At 38.3% G+C, this 21,532-nt stretch overlaps 1 protein-coding gene across 11 annotated transcripts in view; it reads right to left on the reverse strand.

Annotated features, from left to right (window-relative positions):
* setd5 (SET domain containing 5) overlaps positions 1-21,532 on the reverse strand; it is a 167,449-nt gene that overhangs the window by 10,251 nt on the left and 135,666 nt on the right. For all 11 annotated transcript variants that reach the window (XM_043707775.1, XM_043707772.1, XM_043707768.1 and 8 more), the window contains 4 exons: positions 16,240-16,794; positions 10,840-11,165; positions 9,470-9,645; positions 4,292-4,401 (listed from right to left, as the gene is read on the reverse strand). In XM_043707775.1, coding sequence (XP_043563710.1) covers positions 4,292-4,401; positions 9,470-9,645; positions 10,840-11,165; positions 16,240-16,794 — 1,167 coding nt within the window. The remainder of the gene's footprint in view (positions 1-4,291; positions 4,402-9,469; positions 9,646-10,839; positions 11,166-16,239; positions 16,795-21,532) is intronic.

Consider the following 21,532-nt stretch of genomic DNA (forward strand, 5'->3'; position numbering starts at 1 on the left):
TTGGCTGAGACAAGGTGGGGGGAGGGGAAATGAGGAAACTGGAGAAATCTGAGTTCATCCCTTGTGGTTGGAGGGTTCCCAGGCAGAAGATGAGGCGCTCTTCCTCCAACCGTCGTGTTGCCATGCTCTGGCGATGGAAGAGTCCAAGGACCTGCATGTCCTTGGTGGAGTGGGAGGGGGAGTTAAAGTGTTGGGCTATGGGGTGGTTGCGTTGGTTGGTCCGGGTGTCCCAGAGGTGTTCTCTGAAACGTTCCGCAAGTAGGCGGCCTGTCTCCCCAATATAATGAATTCTAAGGACTTACTCTTCTAAATGAGTAAGGGCTTTAATCAGTATAGAGGGGTGGGGTGCATCAGTTCACAATGCAGAGTGATGCCAACAGTGTGGGTTCAATTCCCACACTGGCTGAGGTTAACACAAGGACTCTCCAGCTCAACCTTTCCCCTCGCCTAAGGTATGGAGACCCTCAGGGTAAACCACAGCAGATGGCTCTCTCTAATGAGAGAACAGCTCTATAATCTGGTAAGACAATGGCAACTTTACCTTTTACCAGAGAGATAAGTAACAGCTGAGTTTTTAAATTGTAACTAATTTATTGTCATATATGTCCAATGTTAGTGATCTTGTGTAAAAGCCAATCCCCAACATTTTGGTGCAAAATCCTCAGTATTTCATATATCAACATCACTGGTGAAAACGTGCTAGGAACACTATTAGACCAAAAGGGCAACAAGTTTTCAGGACTGAATGACTTGTATCATCATGTCATAATAATAGTAGTGGCAGATAGCAAATTCAATAATTATAAGCTTTCAAAATAACTGAGATTCTGGAAGGGTCCTAGTGGACTGGAAAACAGAAAATGTGATATCTTTATTCAAAGAAGAGGAAGCAGAAAGCAGAAAATTATAGAATCCATTACTAAGATGGTCGTAGCAGGATACTTAGAAAATTGTGAGGCAGAATTAAGATATCTTTGTGAAAGGAAAATTGTATTTTAACTAATCTATTGGAGTTTTATTGACAAAGTAACATTCACAAATGTGGTGGACTTGGACGTCCAAAAGGCATTTAACAAAGGTTGCTGCTCGGTACATGGAATAACATATTAGCATGGATAAAGGATTGATTAGCTATCAGGTAGCAGAGGAGGGATAAACTGATCTTTTTCAATTTGACAAACTATAAATAGTGGATGCAACAGGGATCAGTGCAGATTCCTCAACAATTTACTATGTACAACACTGATCTAGATAGATTAACAATGCATGGCAGTTAAATTTTCTGACGGTAGGGAAGTAAGTTGTTGAGGGAGACCTGCAAAGGGATGTTGACAGATTACGTGAGTGGGAAAAAAAAGATGGGAGTATGGCATGGGCAAATGTAAACTTCTCCAAAGGTATAGAAAAGCAGCATACCATTTTAAAGGAGAAATACTGCAGCACTCAGTGGTGCATGGGAATCTGGTTATGAATCACATTAAGTTAGCACACAAGTACAGCAAGTGATTAAGAAAGAAATGTCACTTTTATTTATTGCAAGAGGAATGGAACACAAAGTAGGTATGATTTGCTGCAGCTGTACAGGATCTTGTGAGACCATGTCTGGGGTATTCTCTACAGTTTTGGTCATCTATTTGTAATAGATATAATTGGTTAGAAACATTTTGGAGAAAGTTCATAAAATAAGTAAGCTTATCTTATGAAGAAGGATTGAGCAGGTTAGGCCTGTATTGGAGTTTAGAAGAGTGAGAAAGGATCTTACAGAAACATTCAAGATTGGGATGGGGGGGTAGTGGAGGACAGTTTATGAATAAGAGGTTTCAAGACAGAGATGAAAAGAATTTTCTTTCTCTCAGGAGGCAATTTGAGAATTTTCTTCCCAGCAGGTAATGGAGGCTGGGCCTTGAAATTTATTCAAGACTGAGATAGACTTTTGATAGACAAAGCTTAAAAATGTGTTGCTGGAAAAGCGCAGCAGGTCAGGTAGCATCAAAGGAGAAGGAGAAGGATAAGCGACCTTTCGGGCATAAGCCCATCTTCAAGGGCTTATGCCCGAAACGTCGATTCTCCTTCTCCTTTGATGCTACCTGACCTGCTGCGCTTTTCCAGCAACACATTTTTAAGTTTTGATAGACAAACTCAAGTTTATGAGATGCAGATGAAAAAATGAGGCTGACACTACAACCTGACCAGTCAGCATCATCCTCAATGGCGGAACAGGCTTATTCCTTGCATACTCCTTGCCTCTACTGTTGAACATATTTAAGGCTTGAGAAAGACAGTCTTTAGTCTCTCAGAAAATCAAGGGATATGGGGAGTGAATTGGAGTTGAAGTCTAAGATCAGCTATGATTGTACTAATTGGCTGAGTAAGCTTAATGAGACATACAGTCTCCCCTTGTTCTCATCAATTGCGAATGAGACTAAATCATGTAATAACTTACATGCCAATTTGTGGACTCAGGAAAAACTTGAAGATGGCAAAGATAGAAAGTTAAACTTTGCTAAAAGTATGATCTTTAAGGGAGTATGCTATCTAAAACTGGTACGAAAGAAACATTTGGTCGAGACTCTGAAGCTTTAAGGCCAACTGAAACACATTTAATTGAGTAAGCAAACTTTGACTCTTGCAAGAATGGTTTGAAAATGGGAGTTTCAGCAAATGCTACCAAAGTCTTAATTAGCTAAATAAAGAGTGTAGTAACTGTAAATAAAATCATGATGATCAGTGTGGAGTAAATTACATGGATTATCATAGATCCTCAGGGTTGTACTTTGTGGCAGCAACCATGGCAAAACGTCTGGTGTTTGTACATCAAGTGCAGCTAAAATTCAAAGCTGCTGTCAAAGCTCCTACTCATCCTCAAAGTGACTGAAGCCACTCTCTCCCCCAAAGCAATGAAGTAGGCTTCACTGAATTGACAATAATTCGTCCTTTTACATGATTTGAAACAAGCTTTGAAGAACTACATTTTGATGGTAAAAGTGTACCTGGGTTTTTAAACAGTGGACAAAGCTCATAAATGCTGATGAAAGGTGCCACTGCCCTTGAAAAACTAGCTTGCTTACGAATGTCAAATTTCTCAATTAATTCTTTTTGACATTGTTCTAAAACTTGATTGAAATTTATTCTTTAACTTTTACTGTAATCCCAGGAGGTGGTGATGTAGTGGCAATGTCACTGGACTAGTAATCCAGAGCACCAGGCTACTGATCTGGGAACATGGGTTTAAATACCATTTTAGCTAATGGTGACATTTGAATTCCATTAAAAACAAATTGGAAAGAAGGATCTAGCTTAATGATAATCACGTAGCCATTGCTGGGTGTGGTAAAAACCTAACTGGTTCACTCCTTTAGGTAAGGAAATCTGCCATTTGTACATGGTCTCTGGGCAATTAGAGATGGGTAACAAATGTTGGCCAAGTTGGTTTCACCAAGTTGGTTTCACCAAGTTGGTTTCACCAATATCACGTGAACAAAAAAAAGCCCAATAATTTCAGTATCTTTTATTTCCAGGGTCGCCTATCTTATTTGATGCCATCACTGTTGCTGATTTGGTGAGAATGCAACACTAATGTGAGAAAGAGGGAAATTAATGTTACCAAGATTCAATGGGGCATTGTGGGCAGCTTTCTTTGGGTCAGCAATGAATACCATCACCAAGGGCCAAGTAAACCAGGCCTCAGCATGTCTAAGGGAACACATACCCAAGCTTCAGGAAAGTGAGTCTGCTACAGAGAACATACGCTTGGAGAACAGCTAGCAGACTCTACAGCAATAATTAAGAAACATTTTTGGATCATAGTCTGCCAACTGTATTTAGCAAAGAGTCAAGTACAAAGAGAAATAATGAGTCATTGCAAGGTCAGCAGAGGGAGATACAAGTTACACATGTGGGAAGCCCCAAACTACTGAAATTGTACAGAAATAAGAAGGCTCCCCTGCATCTGTATAAGGTGAATAACCATTTTATAGTTAGACTCAGCAGACTGTAATCTTGATCAATACTGGGAAACAGGGAACCTGAGACACACAATATCATAAGAATAGGAAAATCGTAATGATGGGAAGTTTAATCAGGACAATAGCAGCCTTTTTAGACACCAACCTGAAGACAATCTAAATATTTGAAGCAGAGGGTAGAGGAACATCGGAAAGGAACAGAACAGTGGGATTAACAATGGACCAGCACAGACAAAATAGACTGAAAAGCCTCCTTCTGCTCTGACAACCTCTGTTTCAATGAAACAATTTATAAGAATTGGCTGAGTATTGAAAGACTTATTTACCTGATGATTATATCTAGAAGGACTGTGACCATATCTCTGGGGACTATGAATTGGAGAAATCTTGGTGCGTGCTGGGCCATGTGTCTCCTGTCCATCACCATTTGTGGAATCTGAAATGGCAACAACACCAGAAATGTAACATTTATTGTGAAAAGAAAGGGGCTACAATTCTGCTATTTTTTTTCCAACAGAAAATATGCAGGTTAATATCTAATTTCATCCATAGCTAAGTATATTACAAAAGAGAAAGCGTGGGTTTACGCACTTTGACAGGAAGAAAAGGCATAGACTATTTTCTAACTGGGGAAAGGTTTTGGAAATCTGAAGCACAAAGGGACTTGGCAGTCCTAGTTCAGGATTCTCTTAAGGTTTACATGCAGGTTCATTTGGAGGTTACAAAGGCAAATGCAATGTTAGCATTAATTTTGAGGGGGCTAGAATGCAAGAGCGGGAATGTACTACTGAGGCTGTACGAGACTCTGGTCAGACCACACTTGGGCTATTGAGAGCAGTTTTGGGCTCCATATCTAAGGAAGTACAGGCTAGCCTTGGAGGGGATCCAGAGGAGGCTTACAAGAATGACCGTGGATTGAAAGGCTTATCATTCACAATCAGGAAGCCAGTCAACCTATTGTTTCTGTAAAAGGAACCACCTGACTAGTCCCACTCTTCAGACACACTTTCGTAGCCATCTAAATTTATCACTTTCCAATATTTATCGAGCTCTCATATAAAACCTCCTATGGAATCTGCCTCCATCATTCTGCCAGGCAGCACATTCCAAGCCCAAATAACTTGGTGAAGAAATTTCTCCTCATCACACTTCTAGCTCTCTTGCTGGCAATCTTGAAATTGTGACCCCTTGTTACTGATACACCGACTAATAGAAACAGAATACCTTTCTTTACCTTGTCAAGACTGGTCATAACTTTGAACACCACAAGACAGTCACCTCTTAATCTTCTCTGCTACAGGGAGAATAAGCCTAATTCCTCTAATCTCTCCTGGTATTTGAAATTCCTCACTCTGAGCATCATTTTTGTAAAACATCTCTGCACTGTCTCCAGGCTTTAACATCCTTCTTAAATACGTTGCCAGAACTGAACACAATATTCCAAATGTGGTCTGACCAATGATTTGGAGAGGTGTAGCATCATTTCCTTGCTTACCCAAGGATCCTATAAGCCTTCTTATCAACTGCTTCAACTTGCCCGGCAACTTTCAGAGAATTATGACTTGAATCCTAAGGTCCCTCTGCTTCTATATTTCCTTCATTGTTATTCCATTGAGCTTGTATTTCTCAGAGCTTCTTCTACCAAAATGCATTAACTCATACTTCTCTGCATTGGAATTCATCTGCCAGGTGCCTGTCCATTTGGCCAACTCATCAAGGTCCCACTGAAGTCATTCAGCAACATCCTCACAATTCACTATTCCCTCTAGCTTATTATCATCTGCAAATTTAGAGATTTTTGTCCTCAACATGTCTCCAAATCGTTTCTATATCAAAAAAAAAGCAAAGATCCCAACACTGATCCTGAATACTGCTTACAACTTGTCTCCATAGTCATAGAGTCATACAGCATGGAAACAGACCCTTCGGTCCAACCAGTCCATGCCAAACATCATCCCAATCTAAACTAGCCCCACTGCCTGTTCCTGGCCCATATCCCTCCAAACTTTTCTCTTTCAAGTATCTATCCAAATGTCTTTTAAACGTTGTAATTGTACCCACATCCACCACTTCCTCAGGAAGTTCATTCCACATGCGAACCGCCCTCTGTGCAAAACATTTGCCTCTTTTTTTTTAAAATCACTCTCTTCTCACTTTAAATATGTGCCCCCCCCGTCTTGAAATCTCCCATCCAAGGGAAAGGACAACTACCATTAACTCTACCTATATACCTTTCATTATTTTATAAACTGCTATCAGTTCACCTCTCAACCTCCTATGTTCCTGTGAAAGAAGTCTCAGCCTTTCTTTATAACTCAAACCTTCCATACCTGGCAAATCCTGATAAATTTCTTTTGATCCCTTTACAACTTGATAATATCCTTCCTATATTTGGGCAACCAGAACTTGACACAGTACTCCAGAAGAGGTCTCATATCAATGTCCTGTACAACCTCAACATGACTTCCCAACTCCGATACTCAAAGCACTGAGCAATGAAGGCAATCTAAGAAATGCCCAGCTATATTGACCCTCTGTAGTCAACTTCTAATCCATGTTTTGAAGGAACCATCAATCCCAAATATTTCTACTTTGCTAACCAACCTGCCACGTAGCTCTGTATCAAATGCTTTCTGAGAGTCCAAATGTACAACATCTACTACCCTCATTCACTGGCTGTGTTATCTCATCAAATGTAGAGATTTTTACCTCAACACCTATCTCCAAATCTTTTATATATCAGAAAAAGCAAAGATCCCAACACTGACCTCAAATATCACTTACAACTTGTCTCCAATCTGAGAAACGGCCAGTTATATCTATCCTCTGTTTCCTATCTTTTAGCCAACTTCTAATTCATTCTGTGAAGGACCCACCAATATTGAACCTTGTCATATCACTATCACTACTTCCAAAATGCGCCCACACTCTAATGTTGAGGACTCTAGGTCAGCACTTGGAGTTTAGAAGGATGAAGGGGGGTGAATCTCACTGAAACGTACAGAATACTAAGAGGCCAGGATAGAGTGAACATGGGAAGGGTATTTCCATTAGTAGTAAAAATTAGGACCTATGGGCACAGCCTCTGAATGAAAGGATGACCCGTTAGAACTTAGATGAGGAGGAATTTCTTCAATCAGACATAGAACTCATTGCCATACAAGGCTGTGGAGCCAAATCATCGAGTGCATTTAAGATAAGATATAGATAGGTTCTTGATAAGGGGATCAAGGGTTACAGGGAGAAGGCAGAAGAACAGAGTTGAGAAGTAAATTAGCAGTGTTTTAATGGCAGAGCAAACTTGATAAGCCAAATTACCTAATTCTGCTCCTGCATCTTATGGTATTCTCAGTACATGCTTTCTTGTGCAGTTCTTTGGGCACTATGGTAATACTGATTTCTACTGTCATTATGAATAGGGGCATGAGGGACATCACCTTCAGACTCATACATATGACCATAAGAAATAAGATCAAAAGTAGGAGATTTGGCATTTCAAGCCTGCTCTGCCATTCAATAGGATTATGGCTGATTCCTCACACCTACGTTTCTAGCCTTTTCCCGTCATCTTGGATTCCCCTACCGATCAATAAGTTCTCTAACTCAGTCAAAGTGCACAAGAATCGATCTATCTCAGCCAAATTGCATAACTTCAGCTCATAATATCCCTGAGCTTTCAGAAACTAAATATTGGCCTGTAAAACAAAACCTAATAAGAATACCATGCATTGTGGATAAAGGGCAGCCCATTGATATATCGTCCTTGGAATTCTTGAAGACACTTGACAAGATTCCACATAAAAGGTTGGAATCTTGTCAAGTGTCTTCAAGAATTCCAAGGACGATATATCAATGGGCTGCCCTTTATCCACAATGCATGGTATTCTTATTAGGTTTTGTGGGTGTTCATGGCATGTGGGTAACAGAAGATTGGCTGGCTGGCAGGCAGAAAACACAGCATGCATAAATGGGCCTTCTTCAGACTGACACCACGCGGCAAACAGGGTTCTGCAGTGGTCTGTGCTGGATCCACATTTTCTTCAATTTATATCAATGATTTAGATAAAGGGCTTCATCGCAGAGTGGCTAATTTTTCAGATGGCACAAAGATATGTAAGAAATTATGTTATGAAGATGATGTAACAAGGATACAAAGTGTTGAGATGTAAAGGTTAACTAGATGGGCAAAGGTCTAGCAGATGGAGTATAACGTCAGAAAGTGTAATTCACTTTGGCAGAAAGAATAAAAAGAGCAGAGTATTACTTAACTGCAGAAATCTGTGGTGCAGAAAGATCTAGGTGTTCTTGTCCATGAGTCACTAGGTATAGTATACATATAATCAGAAAGCTAAAGCTAATGTAAAGCTAATCAAAAAGCTAGCGCTTATTATAAGAAATTGAACATAAAAGTAAAGGTGTTGTGCTTCTGTTACACAGGACAATGGTGAGATCATATCTCAAACATTATGTGCAATTTTGGTTTCCTTACTTAGGAGTGCTGTAAATGCATTGGAGGCAGTTCAGAGGAGGATACTAGCTACTTGATACCTAGAATGAGTGGGTCATCTTCTAAAGAAAGATTGAATAGGTCACACTTATTTCCATTGGAGTTTAGTAGAGTGAGTGTGTTAACGAAATGGTCATGGAAAGATTGTTTGTTCTTACGGCTAAGTCCAGAACAGGAGGCACAATTTTAAAATTAGGGGTTGCCCTGTAGGACAGAAATAAGGGGAATTTTTTTCCTTTCAAAAGATTTGCTACCTCGGAACTCTGTCTCAGGGAGCAGAGTCACTGAATAAATTTAAGGTATAGATAGATAGATTCTTATTAGGCAAGGAAGTCAACAGTTACTGGGGGTAGAGACCACACTGAATGGATTGAATGGCCAAATGGCCTACGTCTGCCCTAATTCATATGATCATATGTACATACATATGGATGAGTGTATGAATGTCAAGGATAATACTGAGATTATTTGTATGAAGTTTTTGAAGGAAAAAAACCTATAACTTAGCAGTGACTTAGGAGCAACACAGTGGCTCAGAGATTAGCACTGCTGCCTCACAGCACCAGGAACCTGGGTTCGTTTCCACCCTCAGACAACTGTTGGTGTGGAGTTTGCACATTCTCCCTAAGTTGGCATGGGTTTCCTTCTGGTGCTCCAGTTTCCCCCCACAGTCTAAAGATGTGCAGGTTAGATGGATTGACTGTGCAAAATTGCCCAGTGTCTAGGGATGTGCAGGCTAGGTGGATTAGTCATAGTAAATGCAGGGTTACAGGGACAGGCTTAGGAGCTGGGTAGGATGCTCTTCGGAAGGTCGGTGTGGACTCGATGGGCCGAATGGCTTGCTTTCATACTATACGGATTTTATGATTCTATAAAATATTCAAATACACAATTAAAAAGTGTAGCTTGAACACTGGAGTAGAATAAGTTTCAACATCAAAGCAAAGTAAATATTGGAATTTCAGAACATGAAGTTGAATCATTAGTAATTTCACACCTGCATCTTTCTCCCTGCAAGAGTCCACTGTACCAGTCTCTATCCTCCGTAGAACACGATCCAACGTACTTCTATCGTCTCCAGATCGCTTCATACTTCCAATTTCCACTCTCCTCAGAACACGTTCCAACATGCCCGGGTTCTCTCGCAATCGCTCTACTGAGGTAGGAACCATCCTGAAACATAAAAAAGAAAAACTCCATTCAAAATTTGCTTTTTTTTCCAGATAACCTTTATTTTCCTGAATGCTGCTTGAAAATCCTTTTCCTTTGCCAGAAGTATTTATGCATGTTGTAGTGATTATCCTCGCATCCTTGGAAGGGGTGACTCAGAGCATAGGAAGAAAAGAATACTTTGATTCCACACCTTCACTGAATTGACAATGCTAATCTACTTAATCAAATCAACCTCGTTAGAGATGAACTGTACAGTTCATGACTATGAAGCATGATATTCCACAAATGAAATGACTAATGGGTAATGAGCATCTGGAAATGTATAATTAAGTATGCAAGTAATGATGACATAACCAATGACGTTACTCTAACAGCTGCAGGCCACATTGAAAGAAGACATCAGACTAGAATGAAGTATGTGAACAGAGAGGTCCTAGATAAGACACTAGAGAGGATATTTCATAATCCATAATGTACAGATATAAATAAAAAGTTACAGTACCTCAGGAGTGGAAGAAAATTACTCTAGGATAAGGAGTCAACAGTCTCTTAAAGCACATACATGGACACCCATTGCTGAGGGACACTGAGAACGAATTCCCAGCTATGCTAGTGACAGCATTTGCAATGAAAACATTGACTAAAGCAATTACATTACTGGCTCTTTTTTACACAACATATATTTAACATTATATTAAACTTATTTTAAGAGCGTACAAACAAAGAATAAGCCCCTCCAATCCCTTCTGACATTCAACGAAATCATGATTGATCTACAATTCAATTCCATATGCTTTCTTTTGACTTATATCCACAAATACTTTTCGTTACCAAAAACCTACCAATCCCAAATTTAAAATTAATTAATTTAGCATCAATTGCAATTCCAAAGTTCTGCCATGTTGGAAAGATACTTTCTAATTTAGTTCCTGAAACGTCTGGCTTTAATCTTAATGAATGACCCTGTGTCATCTTATTCCTTAAATAGATTAGTTTTTCTACCTATTCTACTTGTTCCCTTAATATCCTCAAAACTTCAATCTAACTAGCCCTGAATTTTCTAAATGCCAGCTAATACAACCCGAGTTTATGCAACTTTTACCTTCCACCTTTCACAGCCCAATTATCATTCTGGGTAATCTACACTGCACTTCTAAGGCAATAACACTCGCATCAGTTAACAAATGTACTCACCACCTTGTGCTCATGTTGTCCCGGTTTTTGCTGCTGGCTGCTGTATTCTTGCCACTACCAGAATCTGTTGGGCTGACCTCTTCAATCTGAGGCATTGAGGGGTGCACAGGTGATGAAAAACCACTTGGAGGTGATGACGATATATGTGATGACCGAGACACAGCATTGGAGTCACTATTGGCTGCTGTTTGTGCAGAAGAACCATCACTACTTCGTCTTGTTGGTGTGCCTACAGTGCTGGACATCTTGGAAGGGTCTGAACTTAGGCTGTCTGATTTACTTTCCCTTGCCTCCTGCTGTCGTTTTCGATATTCCAGCAACGATACCTTGAAAAGAAAAACAAAATGAGACCGAAGAATCTTTTCCTCTACTCCCACAGAAAATTATATAAAATATCTTCAGGCAGGGGAAATTGGTTTATTTGGACCGCAAAGTACATCTCAGCCACCTGTGGAGTAACATCTTAACTGTCTGGGAAATAATACATTTCTAATACCATGATATGGAGATGCCAGTTTTGGACTTGGGTGGACAAAGTTAAAAATCACACAACACCAGGTTATAGTCCAACAGGTTTATTTGGAAGTACAGGCTTTTGCAGCACTGCTTCTTTGTCAGGCAGCTAACTACCTGATAAAGGAGCAGCACTCCGAAATCTTGGGCTTCCAAATAAACCTGTTGGACTATAACTTGGTGTTGCATCTATTTTTAACTTTTTCCTAGTACCAGTAAAGCATCAGGATCATTATTCATCATGGCTGAAGCAGGAGAACTCATTTTTCAATCAGAAGGCTATGTAGTAGAACTGAGAATTTCAAGCCCCATTCCAGGAATAATCAAAGCTAACAGTTTAGTACAGTGCCAACATACTGGAGCATTGCTGGAGATGATATAATTAGGTGAACTTTTAAATCAAGGTTCCAGCTGTTCATGTTGATGCTAAAGGTACGTTGAAGATTCAAATGGCACTATTCAGAGGTATCTTCCCCAACATCCCTCTTTCAAACACTACCAACAGTAACAGTTGGTTGTACATCTGTTTTCAAGATCTTGCCCCACTTGAAAGCATAACAGTTTCTGCACTTCAATATTTCAAACCTGAAACAATTTGATACAATTCTATGACAAGCTAGAAGATGCCATTGTAACATAAATCCACTTTCCTTGTGCTTACCACAAAAGCCACAGCATCTTTAAAAGTATGATTTCCTCCAGCCTAAGCTGAACCAATTTAAGCAAGTTCCAACTTTTTAACAAGGTTAAATTACTGATTTCAATCTAGATTGTCAAATACTTACCCTGCAGAAATGTAAAAAAAACTCAATGGCTGTCATGTCAGACCACTGGTGTACATTAGCTAATACAATGTCATTAGTAGCACTGGCAATGGCCAGTAGCGAATGGCTACAAAAACATCAAAAAGCCAGGGCAATAAAAGATTACTTCATTAACGCTCCTCTCTCTAATATCGCAACATCCCCTTAAACGTGTAGAACTAAATTTTGAACCTCAATATTTATGTTTCTTTTACTTTACTTAGAAGAATACAGTAGCTTACCAGGTCCATTTTAAAAAAAAAGACTTTTTAAGTAGTTAATATCAACAATGTTCTTGCTTTACCTTGTATAGTGAATGCTATGAAATTGGAAAATTAGCACAAGAAACAGTGAGCATATGCTGATATTTAATGCCTTTGTTACCCGTTGAACTAGGTGTTTACTATTTTCTCTATCATTATATATTTTTTCTGTTTTTGTATTAGTTTAAATCTAGAGAAACAGTGTTCATTTTGAGTTACTTATAAATGATAAAAAATAATTCAACATAGTTGCATCTTAATAGATGATGATAAAAGGTTTCACACTTGCGATTTTTAAAAATAGCTTATCAAATTTTTCAAATATTACCAAAATTTGTGGAAAATTGTGTGAATATTTCCCCAGTGGGTAGTAAGTATTAGATTAAGAAATGATCACTTGTAGCCATTCAGTATTTGGATGCAAAAGAAATTCCATTTATGCTGAGTGATATAAAACCAATCTCATATTTTCATTGTTTACAATTACAGTTTCAACTGTTTACAAAATACTAAGCGTTCATCCATGAATTCTCCAAATTATCATGTAATTATTGTCATATTTATGCTGTGAACATGGAAATGAAGAAAGACTTGTCCTACAGGTTTAAAGTGAGAGGAAAAAGGAGATGTGCAAGGTACCTGGAATGTGCTGCTGGGGAGATCGCAGAAGCAGATATGATAACAAAGTTTAATAGGCATTTAGACAGACACATGAACTGGCAGGGAATAGTGGGATATGGGCCATGTGCAGGAAGTTGGGATTAGTTTAGACTTGCACCATCAGTAGCGCAGACTTAGTGGGCCAAAGGGCTTGCTCCTGTACTGCATTGTTCTATGTTCTACGTTCTACCATGGAATCAGAGAAATTATCACAAAGGTGATAACCAATAGTCCTACTGCTTCCACAACAAGCAGGTTCTCCTTGAATCTGATTATGAATTTTCAAATATCTGAGTGCTATTTACTCATTGAAATGCACTGTAAATATACATCTGTATCATTAAATATTTACCATATGTTAAAAACGTTCTATGACTCTCCCCACATCCCTTCCTCAGTATCTTGCTGCCATACCACAAAGTTCAAATTAGCCTTCTTTCAGTGTTTGCAGCATATTTTGTTGCTCTTTATTATACCTTTTCCAATCTATGTGTATTTCTTGTCTGATGGCCAAGTTTAGCTGGAAATAGAAAAACCTGAGAACTGTGGATGCTGGAAATCAGAACAAAAACAGAAATTGCTGGAAACATTCAGCAGGTCCAGCACCATCTGTTCTGAAGAAGGGTCACAGGCCACTAAACATTAACTCTGCTTTCTCTCCACAGATGCAGTCAGACCTGCTACATTTTTCCAGCAATTTCTGTTGTTGTTAGCTGGAAATAGGCCCAGCAGGCAAGCCTGGCACAGGCAAGCATATAAATACAGCCTTACTTATAAGATGTTTTAAAGTAGAATTTGGGTTATTTCCAATTGGTGATACAAAGCACTATTTGGGCTGTTTGGTCAGAAAGGAGTTCTAAATTTTATGAAGCCTGACAATTTCCTCTCCACGAAAGAGCCAAAATCAGCACCAACAACATATTCATTTCGTGTGGCCAGGGAAGGGTTCAGTTCAAGAAGCATTCCACATTCCTCTCTCCTGCTTTACAGGGCGCATTCAGAATAGTCTTTCAGCCACTGGAATGGCAAGTAGTTCCTGTTAAATGAATAGATGACTGTACAGACTTCATCATGTTTTTAAGATCACAGCATTTACCAGTAATAGCTCCTTTCTCAAATTAAGTACTCAAATGCTGTAAAATACAAAGAGAATTCTTCATTCTTGGGAAAGTGCACAACATTTGTGACAGCATCATTTTTAATTATGTTTTATACTTGTAAATGTATTATATTCTTATTTCAGGATAACCCACTGACTTATTACCATGAATTATTGTTTATTCTTACATCACATAGCATACCCTGTCCTTCTACCACCACTGAACGTACTTAGCCAATTTATTGGAATTTAATGTTTTCCCTTTTATAAAACAACACTGACTCTGCTTCTTTACCTTGAAATTTTTCAAGTCCTCCAGCTTTATAGTGTATAATAATAGCTGTTAACACCTTCCCTATGATAGATGTTAAGCTGACTGAACTTGGGTTCCCTGCTTTCCATCTCTCTGCCTTTTTGAATAAAAGGAGACATTTGCTATTTTTCCAATCTAATGGAACCTTGTTTGAATCGAGAGAGTTTTGGACCATTAAAACCAATATGTCAAATATCTTATTAGCAACTTCTTTTAAGATTCTACCTAAGATGCTGCCTGGACTGGAGGGCTTGTCTTATGAAGAAAGGTTGAAAAAGCTCAGACTTTTCTCTCTGGAGAGAAGGAGGAAAAGAGGAGACCTGATCGAGGTGTACAAGATAATGAGTGGAATAGATAGAGTCAATAGTCAGAGACTCTTTCCCAGGGCAGGATTGACGGGTACGTGGGGGTCATAGTTTAAAGATATTAGGGGAAAGGTATAGAGGAGACGTCAGAGGTAGGTTCTTTATGCAGAGAGTTGTGAATGCATGGAATGCATTGCCGGCGGTGGTGGTGGAAGCAGAGTCATTTAAGCGACTGCTGGACAGGCACATGGACAGGAGTTGAGGAGTGCGTAGGTTATTATATTTTACACTAGGATTAAACCTCGGCACAACATCGTGGGCTAAAGGGCCTGTTCTGTGTTGTACTTTTCTATGTTGTATGTTCTATGCTCCAGACATCATGAATATTAGGCTGTCTGGCCTTCCCACCAATTTGCATGCGGAGAGACTGGAAAGGTGAAAGGAGGTGGTAATGAAACAGGAGAAATGACTTAGGTCTGACAAAATTACTTTGAGACACTTGAATCCAATGCAAATGCTTATTCAAACGTTGACAAATGTTTATTCGTTCAAATCATGTTAGTAGATGCCTTTAGTTGGCAGTTAGCATATTTGCAGTATCATTTCTGGAAATCAAACTATTATTGAAGAAGGATTAAAATCATTTAGCATTTACAATGCAATAAACTACTAGGTTACACATTTTGTTTCTTACCCCACAATCAAATTTTAAGACTCAAGAATAAGAGGATTTGTCTCATATACATCAAGCTGCTATATCCCAGATTTGTCCAGTGAGCTGAGAACATGTTCATTTCTTGATGATGAGTGCAACACTGGCGTGCTTTAGTAATATCTCCACTTGCTGTGATGTATGACAGCAAATATCTTGTGGTTCACAAAATATTTTAGCTTTACTGAAAGAATGGTAGCATTGCAAATCTTTTATGCATTTTTAAGCATCCGCCACTGTACAAGGAATCACTCTGCCCCACATCTGTTAGCTTCTCTCTAAAATGTTTATCAAAATGTAGTTTGATGATTACTCTCTTATTTTTTCCATACAAAATAAATGTTCCTCCCTTTTGTGACAACATTAAAACCAAAGTTGGAGTTTTGATACAGCTTGCCAAGGTATGATTTTTCACACATTTCAGTAAAATAGAAGGGATATCATGGCTACAGAAGCAGAAGAAAATGTTTGGACCAACATTTCTAACTTTAATTCACTTGTGCTTTCTTAGTGCCTCTTTCGTTCAGTCTCTTTCCCACAATCTTTGGGCTTATCAAAAAGGTTTTTACATCTGCACAATACTTTTCAATTTGCACTTTTTAACCCTTAGATACATTACAGCCTCTCAAATCCAATCTTGAAATAGCTACTGTGAAGAATTCAAAAATACCACCCCTAAAGTGAAATGTGAGCTGCAAATAATCAACAGATACAATGATTTTGAATACTTGCCTTTTTCTTCTGAGGTGGGTTTTGCTGCATCTGTGCATTTCCTTCAAAATACAGGGGCTGCCGGTCTGCTTGAGGGGACATAGCTCCTTGCATTGTCTCAGATAAAAGTCCTTGGCTTTGCCTGTTAAAGCAAGAATCCCCGGATGGACTCATATACACAGTTTCTCCAAACCCTCGCTCGGGCTGTGAAGACTTCCTATCACTGATGTAATTGGCTCTGTTCTCCAGTCCTCTGTATGGTCCCTCTAGCCTGTGTGTTGGAGTGAGGTCGCGGAGATTGGAGTTCAATGGTGAACAGGCATATATTAAATTAAACTCTGTCCTGAAGGCTTGTTCTGAATTTTTCAGGACTGAGGGACCATCACCATTCCTCAGTGTCGACCCAATTTCAGTTTCAGTGGGAAATGTTAATCCAGAAGGAGGAGGCTGAGCAGCACAGTCTGTCAATGGCCCATCAGTGACCGCTGTAACCCGGAGCGTGGTGTCCAGGTCAGGATGAAGGGAGAGATCTGAGAAGCCAGTCCTGGACTGGTCATTATCCGCTCTCAGAGGCGGCTGAAATGACAGAAGCAGGAATTTATTAGTAACAACTATAATATTTGAGCCTGATGAGGGGTTTGAAAAGGAACATTTGTTTCACACAAGGCAGTTGACTGAACTCTGCTTCTGTTTAAACATCAGCACCATAGTTTAGCATATTTCTAATCAGTGGATCATGAAGAAACACATTCAATCAATTCTAAATTTTTATCCTGTGTATATAATCCACTAACAGTTGTGAGCACATTTTCATTTGGAACATTTCTCTGCTGTTACATTCACAATGCAGTGATGACAGCCCATTCCTCAGAAGGTTCAGGTCATTTAAATATTGAATTTGAAAATAGGCAAATGTCGTTCAGAGGCATTCTACTACCAAATTCCTCCACAACATCTTTATTAAACTTCTACAAGGAAAGAGTATGTTGTATGAAACATAGTTTTAGCTTCTTAAAGAGTAGGTACTTTCATCCTCCACCTAATCTCCTCTCTATGTGGATCTCATTAAAATGTGCCTGTTGAATAAATTATTCTTTAGTTGACATCTATTTAATACTTGCTCAAACGTGCATACACAGATACTAAAGTGAACAGAAGAATCACTTCTCCTGAAGAAATTCCTTCTACTGGAATTGAACAAATTCTCAGTTGAGTTGACAAATGGAATGAAGTCAAAACAGCAAGTGGAAGAATGGATGTTTTATTTTGGGACTTCATTTCTTAGGTCTCCACAGTTATTCTTGAAAACTAAATAGGAAAGTTTTTTTTAAAACACTTCCTAAGTTTAACATCAAAACAAAAAAAGAGTTTAGGGTGAGAGGGGAAAGATATAAAAGGGCCTTAAGGGGCAACCTTTTAACACAGAGGGTGGCGCATATTTGGAAGGAGCTGCCAGAGCAAGTGGTGGAGGCTGGTACCATTGCAGCATTTAAAAGACATCTGGATGGGTATATGAATAGGAAGGATTTACAGAGACACGGGCCAAGTCCTGGCAAATGGGACTAGATTAGGTTGGGATATCTGGTCGGCATGGACGAGGTGGACCGAAGGGTCTGTTTCCGTGCTGTATATCTCTCTATGACTCTATCTCTGGTGCACCAGCATTATCGCCAGTCATAGCCAAGTGATTCAGCAGGGTACTGTACAGTAGTGAGCAAATAATAAACTACCATTATGTTCCAAAAGTGGTGGAGAGAGTTGGGGAGGGAGTATTGTTGGAAGGAATCAGTAAGATTTTTTATTGCACACTTAACAAAAAAGAGTGAGTTTAGATAGTGACCTTTTGCTGCCTTATTTTCTTATAAAAAGGAAGATCATCTCTTCTGTCTAAACCATTAATGATTTACTGACTGGCCTTGGAAAAATTTGTGAAAGGGTAAACTGGCCTTAAATCCAAAAATATGTAAAAAAAATTCTCAAGCATTATAAACAAAATTATTTTCACTTGCCTCCTTTAATCACACTTACTTGTCAAATTTCACTGAAAAATGAAGACTTTAACTAAGGAAACTTCATTTCAACATATTCGTAAACTGATTAAGCATTGAGAAAAAATTCAGAACCTTTGAGATTAAAACAAACCCAATGATACAGATGTTGTGGGTAAGTTGCAGTACCGCCTCTGTGTTGTAATAAATTGTAAGTCTTCAATTTAGATAGCTGGAGTCTAACAGAAGCAGTATTGTAAAAAAAAAAATCAGTCAACCACTTCCATCATCAGGCTCAGATTATTTGTTTTGTCTTCCTTCACCATGAAGTCCAGGTATATTCTGAAAAGCTTTACATCTACAATATCTTACCACTATAACTGCTGCAATGATAAAAAGCATCACACAACATTTGCCTTAGTACATTCTTTATTCAGAAGGCATATAATTTGTTGCTTTGCTAGTCACCTTCATTGTGTTAGTATAATAGCAGTTTTAATGCATGTCCTTTCACAGAATCAGGCACAAGGGGTTTCAACGTTTCATTCATAATTCATCTATTAAAATAATCAATGTACATTTGCTGCAATGGATTATTTAATATGCAATAGGATGACACAATGGGAATTTTTTGTATCAGTGTTAGGGACCACAGAGAAAGAGAACTTTAATTGTTAACTTTAAAGATGCTATCACTTTCTCTAATTTTTTTCTTGCCATTAAGGAACAAAGTCAATTAAATTTTGTTCCTAGTTCTAAAATGAGGCTATTGAATGCTTTACAAAACATTTCATCGCACAACATAATCATTTGCATTCTCAATCCAATTCTCAACCTGATCTATTCCCAAACCCAAGCTTGACTTTATGAACAGCAGGAACCGTGAGACCAAATACAAGAGTGGAGATCACTAGTCTGAACGCACAAAGGACATAATGCTCTAACTATCACAGTGTAGTCTATTCTTCTAGCAGGAAATGCCTCTCTGATCAATCTGCACTTTTAATTTTGTCACAGCTGTTTGTAATTTTTCTCAGACTGGAATAACTATCTCATCCTACTTATCATGTTACACAATTTGTGTGCTCTACTGAATTCCTAGAAGAACAAAAACACCATTTTAAAATAATTTCTGCAATAAACTAAACACTATGGTCACAACTGTGTTTTAATATATGTCTGAAATACTCACAGGGAAATTAACAGCTGATAAAAGCATAGCTAACATGTAGGAAAATATTGAGTGCTGCATACTGCAAATCAAATTCCTTTCGATTTAACTAGCAGCCACTATCAATCCATTGGGAAAAAGAAGTGTTTTATATTAAAAGTAACTATGAACACCTGTGTTTAATATATGCTACCAGGACTTAAAAGAATTCTTTATGCTTCATCTGGATTTAACTTAATTTTCCAACAGAAGTCAGACTTCAGATAAATGAAACTTTCAAATAACATAGTATGCAACTGTCCAGTAAACCTCAGTTGCTAAAACTAACTCCTGCACATACAAGGTAATCTGAGGAATTGCTAGCCTCGGGCACAAACATGATACCTATCAAACCGGACTACATGCTCTACAAGGTGTTATTTGGTCTTCTGATCGCATGCCAAATATCAGGTTTGCTGAAAGTATCAGCATTTAACCACTCACTTAAGAAGCTTGAAACCAAAAGGGAAGGAGGTGACCAGCTAACAGGATACCCACAACCGGTTTTCCTGTCAACAATTCAGAAGAATTGGGAAAAAGTAACTTATTTTAAAGTATTATAGAAATAGACTGCAGCACAGCACAAGGCTCAAGAAAAACTTGTACCAAATCATTTTTAAATTGAAAAATGTGAATCCAATCAATGCAGTACCTCCGAAGAGCTGCAGAAAAATTAAAAATGAAACTATAAAATGAAAACACATTTGTGACAAAAAAATCTTTGGTGGAGTTGAGATGTCAAGAATGCTCAGGCTCAAAACAATTGAGGAATATATCATGAGAACAGAATACTTCCTGGTCAAACTCGAAATTCCCAGGAATATTGCTGTTCATTCAGCATCTAAGGGCTGAAATGGCTCACATATCAATGGACAATTTATTACTTTCAGATTGAAGAACCAATTTCGGGAAAGTGCTGCTATTCTGGTCAATCACTACCATTTTCCTTAATTTACATTTTTGGCCAGAACCGAGCAGAGACAGACTTTGTGAATAACAGCACCTACAAAGAGCCAAGAGAAACCGGGGCAGTTATCAATAAATCAAATGAAATTAGGACATTTACAAACACCTTAAAAATATATATATATTATCATTATGTGGGTACTGTCCTAAACACCAGTTTTAGGTCCTGAAAATGGCTGCCAGTCAAACTGTCGACCCAATTTTAACCGGTTATCAAAAAAAATCTATTTCTTCTGACGTGCAGAAATATACCTAGTAGCAATTCATAATAATAGGGCTGCAGAAGTCTACATTTTAAAACAAAATACTCATTATTGCTGTTCTTCTCTGACAAACCCCTTGTGTCTCATCTGTGAAAATGAATGGTCTGCAATAAGCACTGCATCCTTAGGGTGACTTGTTAACATTTTAAATGTTAGCCAGGCAGTTGAATCAGCCGCTCAATCAAAATGGTTACAATTTCTCACATTCAGAAAAAAAATCTATTAATGTAGGTGACAGCTTAAAATAGAACCCAATTCTTCTTCACAAAGCAACACGTTAATCAACTAACACCCATCTCAAGAGCAAAGAATCTGTCTGTGCATCAAAGATTAAGTACCAGATTTATTATCACATGAATTGACTAGTAGATTTTTAACTTGAGAACCTGATTGTAGAAATGTTATTTAAAAATTGCAAAATATAAACGTGTATGGAATATTCTAATTAGTTGAAGCTAAAGGAAGGAGATAAACATAGAAATGCAATTTAGTAAGGTTTTTAACTGAAACGTTAAAACATCAAAACATTTCAGTATGGATGGCAATTCTGTTATTGATTTGGTAATTTTTAATATATATTTTAATGGTAATGTGAACAATTACTGGTTTCAGTCAGTAATAACAAGGTAACAATAGAGTGCTTAATGCTTACAGAATTGGAGTACTGCAAACAGTATGGACAAACAGCACTGCGTAGAGAATATCAAGCAGAAGGTTTGATCTCTGAGGTGTCTCTGATTAGATGTGTCTCCGACTTGTCAGTTCACATTAATATTCAAACTCATTTTACTAAAATTAATATTCTGTACTCTTTGCTTTGTTAATTTGTAAAACTTCATTTGCTAACCAGAGTGAATTCACTTCATTATTTTTCAGACCCCTTTGCC

The sequence above is a fragment of the Chiloscyllium plagiosum genome, chromosome 18 (assembly GCF_004010195.1).
Source record: "Chiloscyllium plagiosum isolate BGI_BamShark_2017 chromosome 18, ASM401019v2, whole genome shotgun sequence".
Taxonomy (NCBI): domain Eukaryota; kingdom Metazoa; phylum Chordata; class Chondrichthyes; order Orectolobiformes; family Hemiscylliidae; genus Chiloscyllium; species Chiloscyllium plagiosum.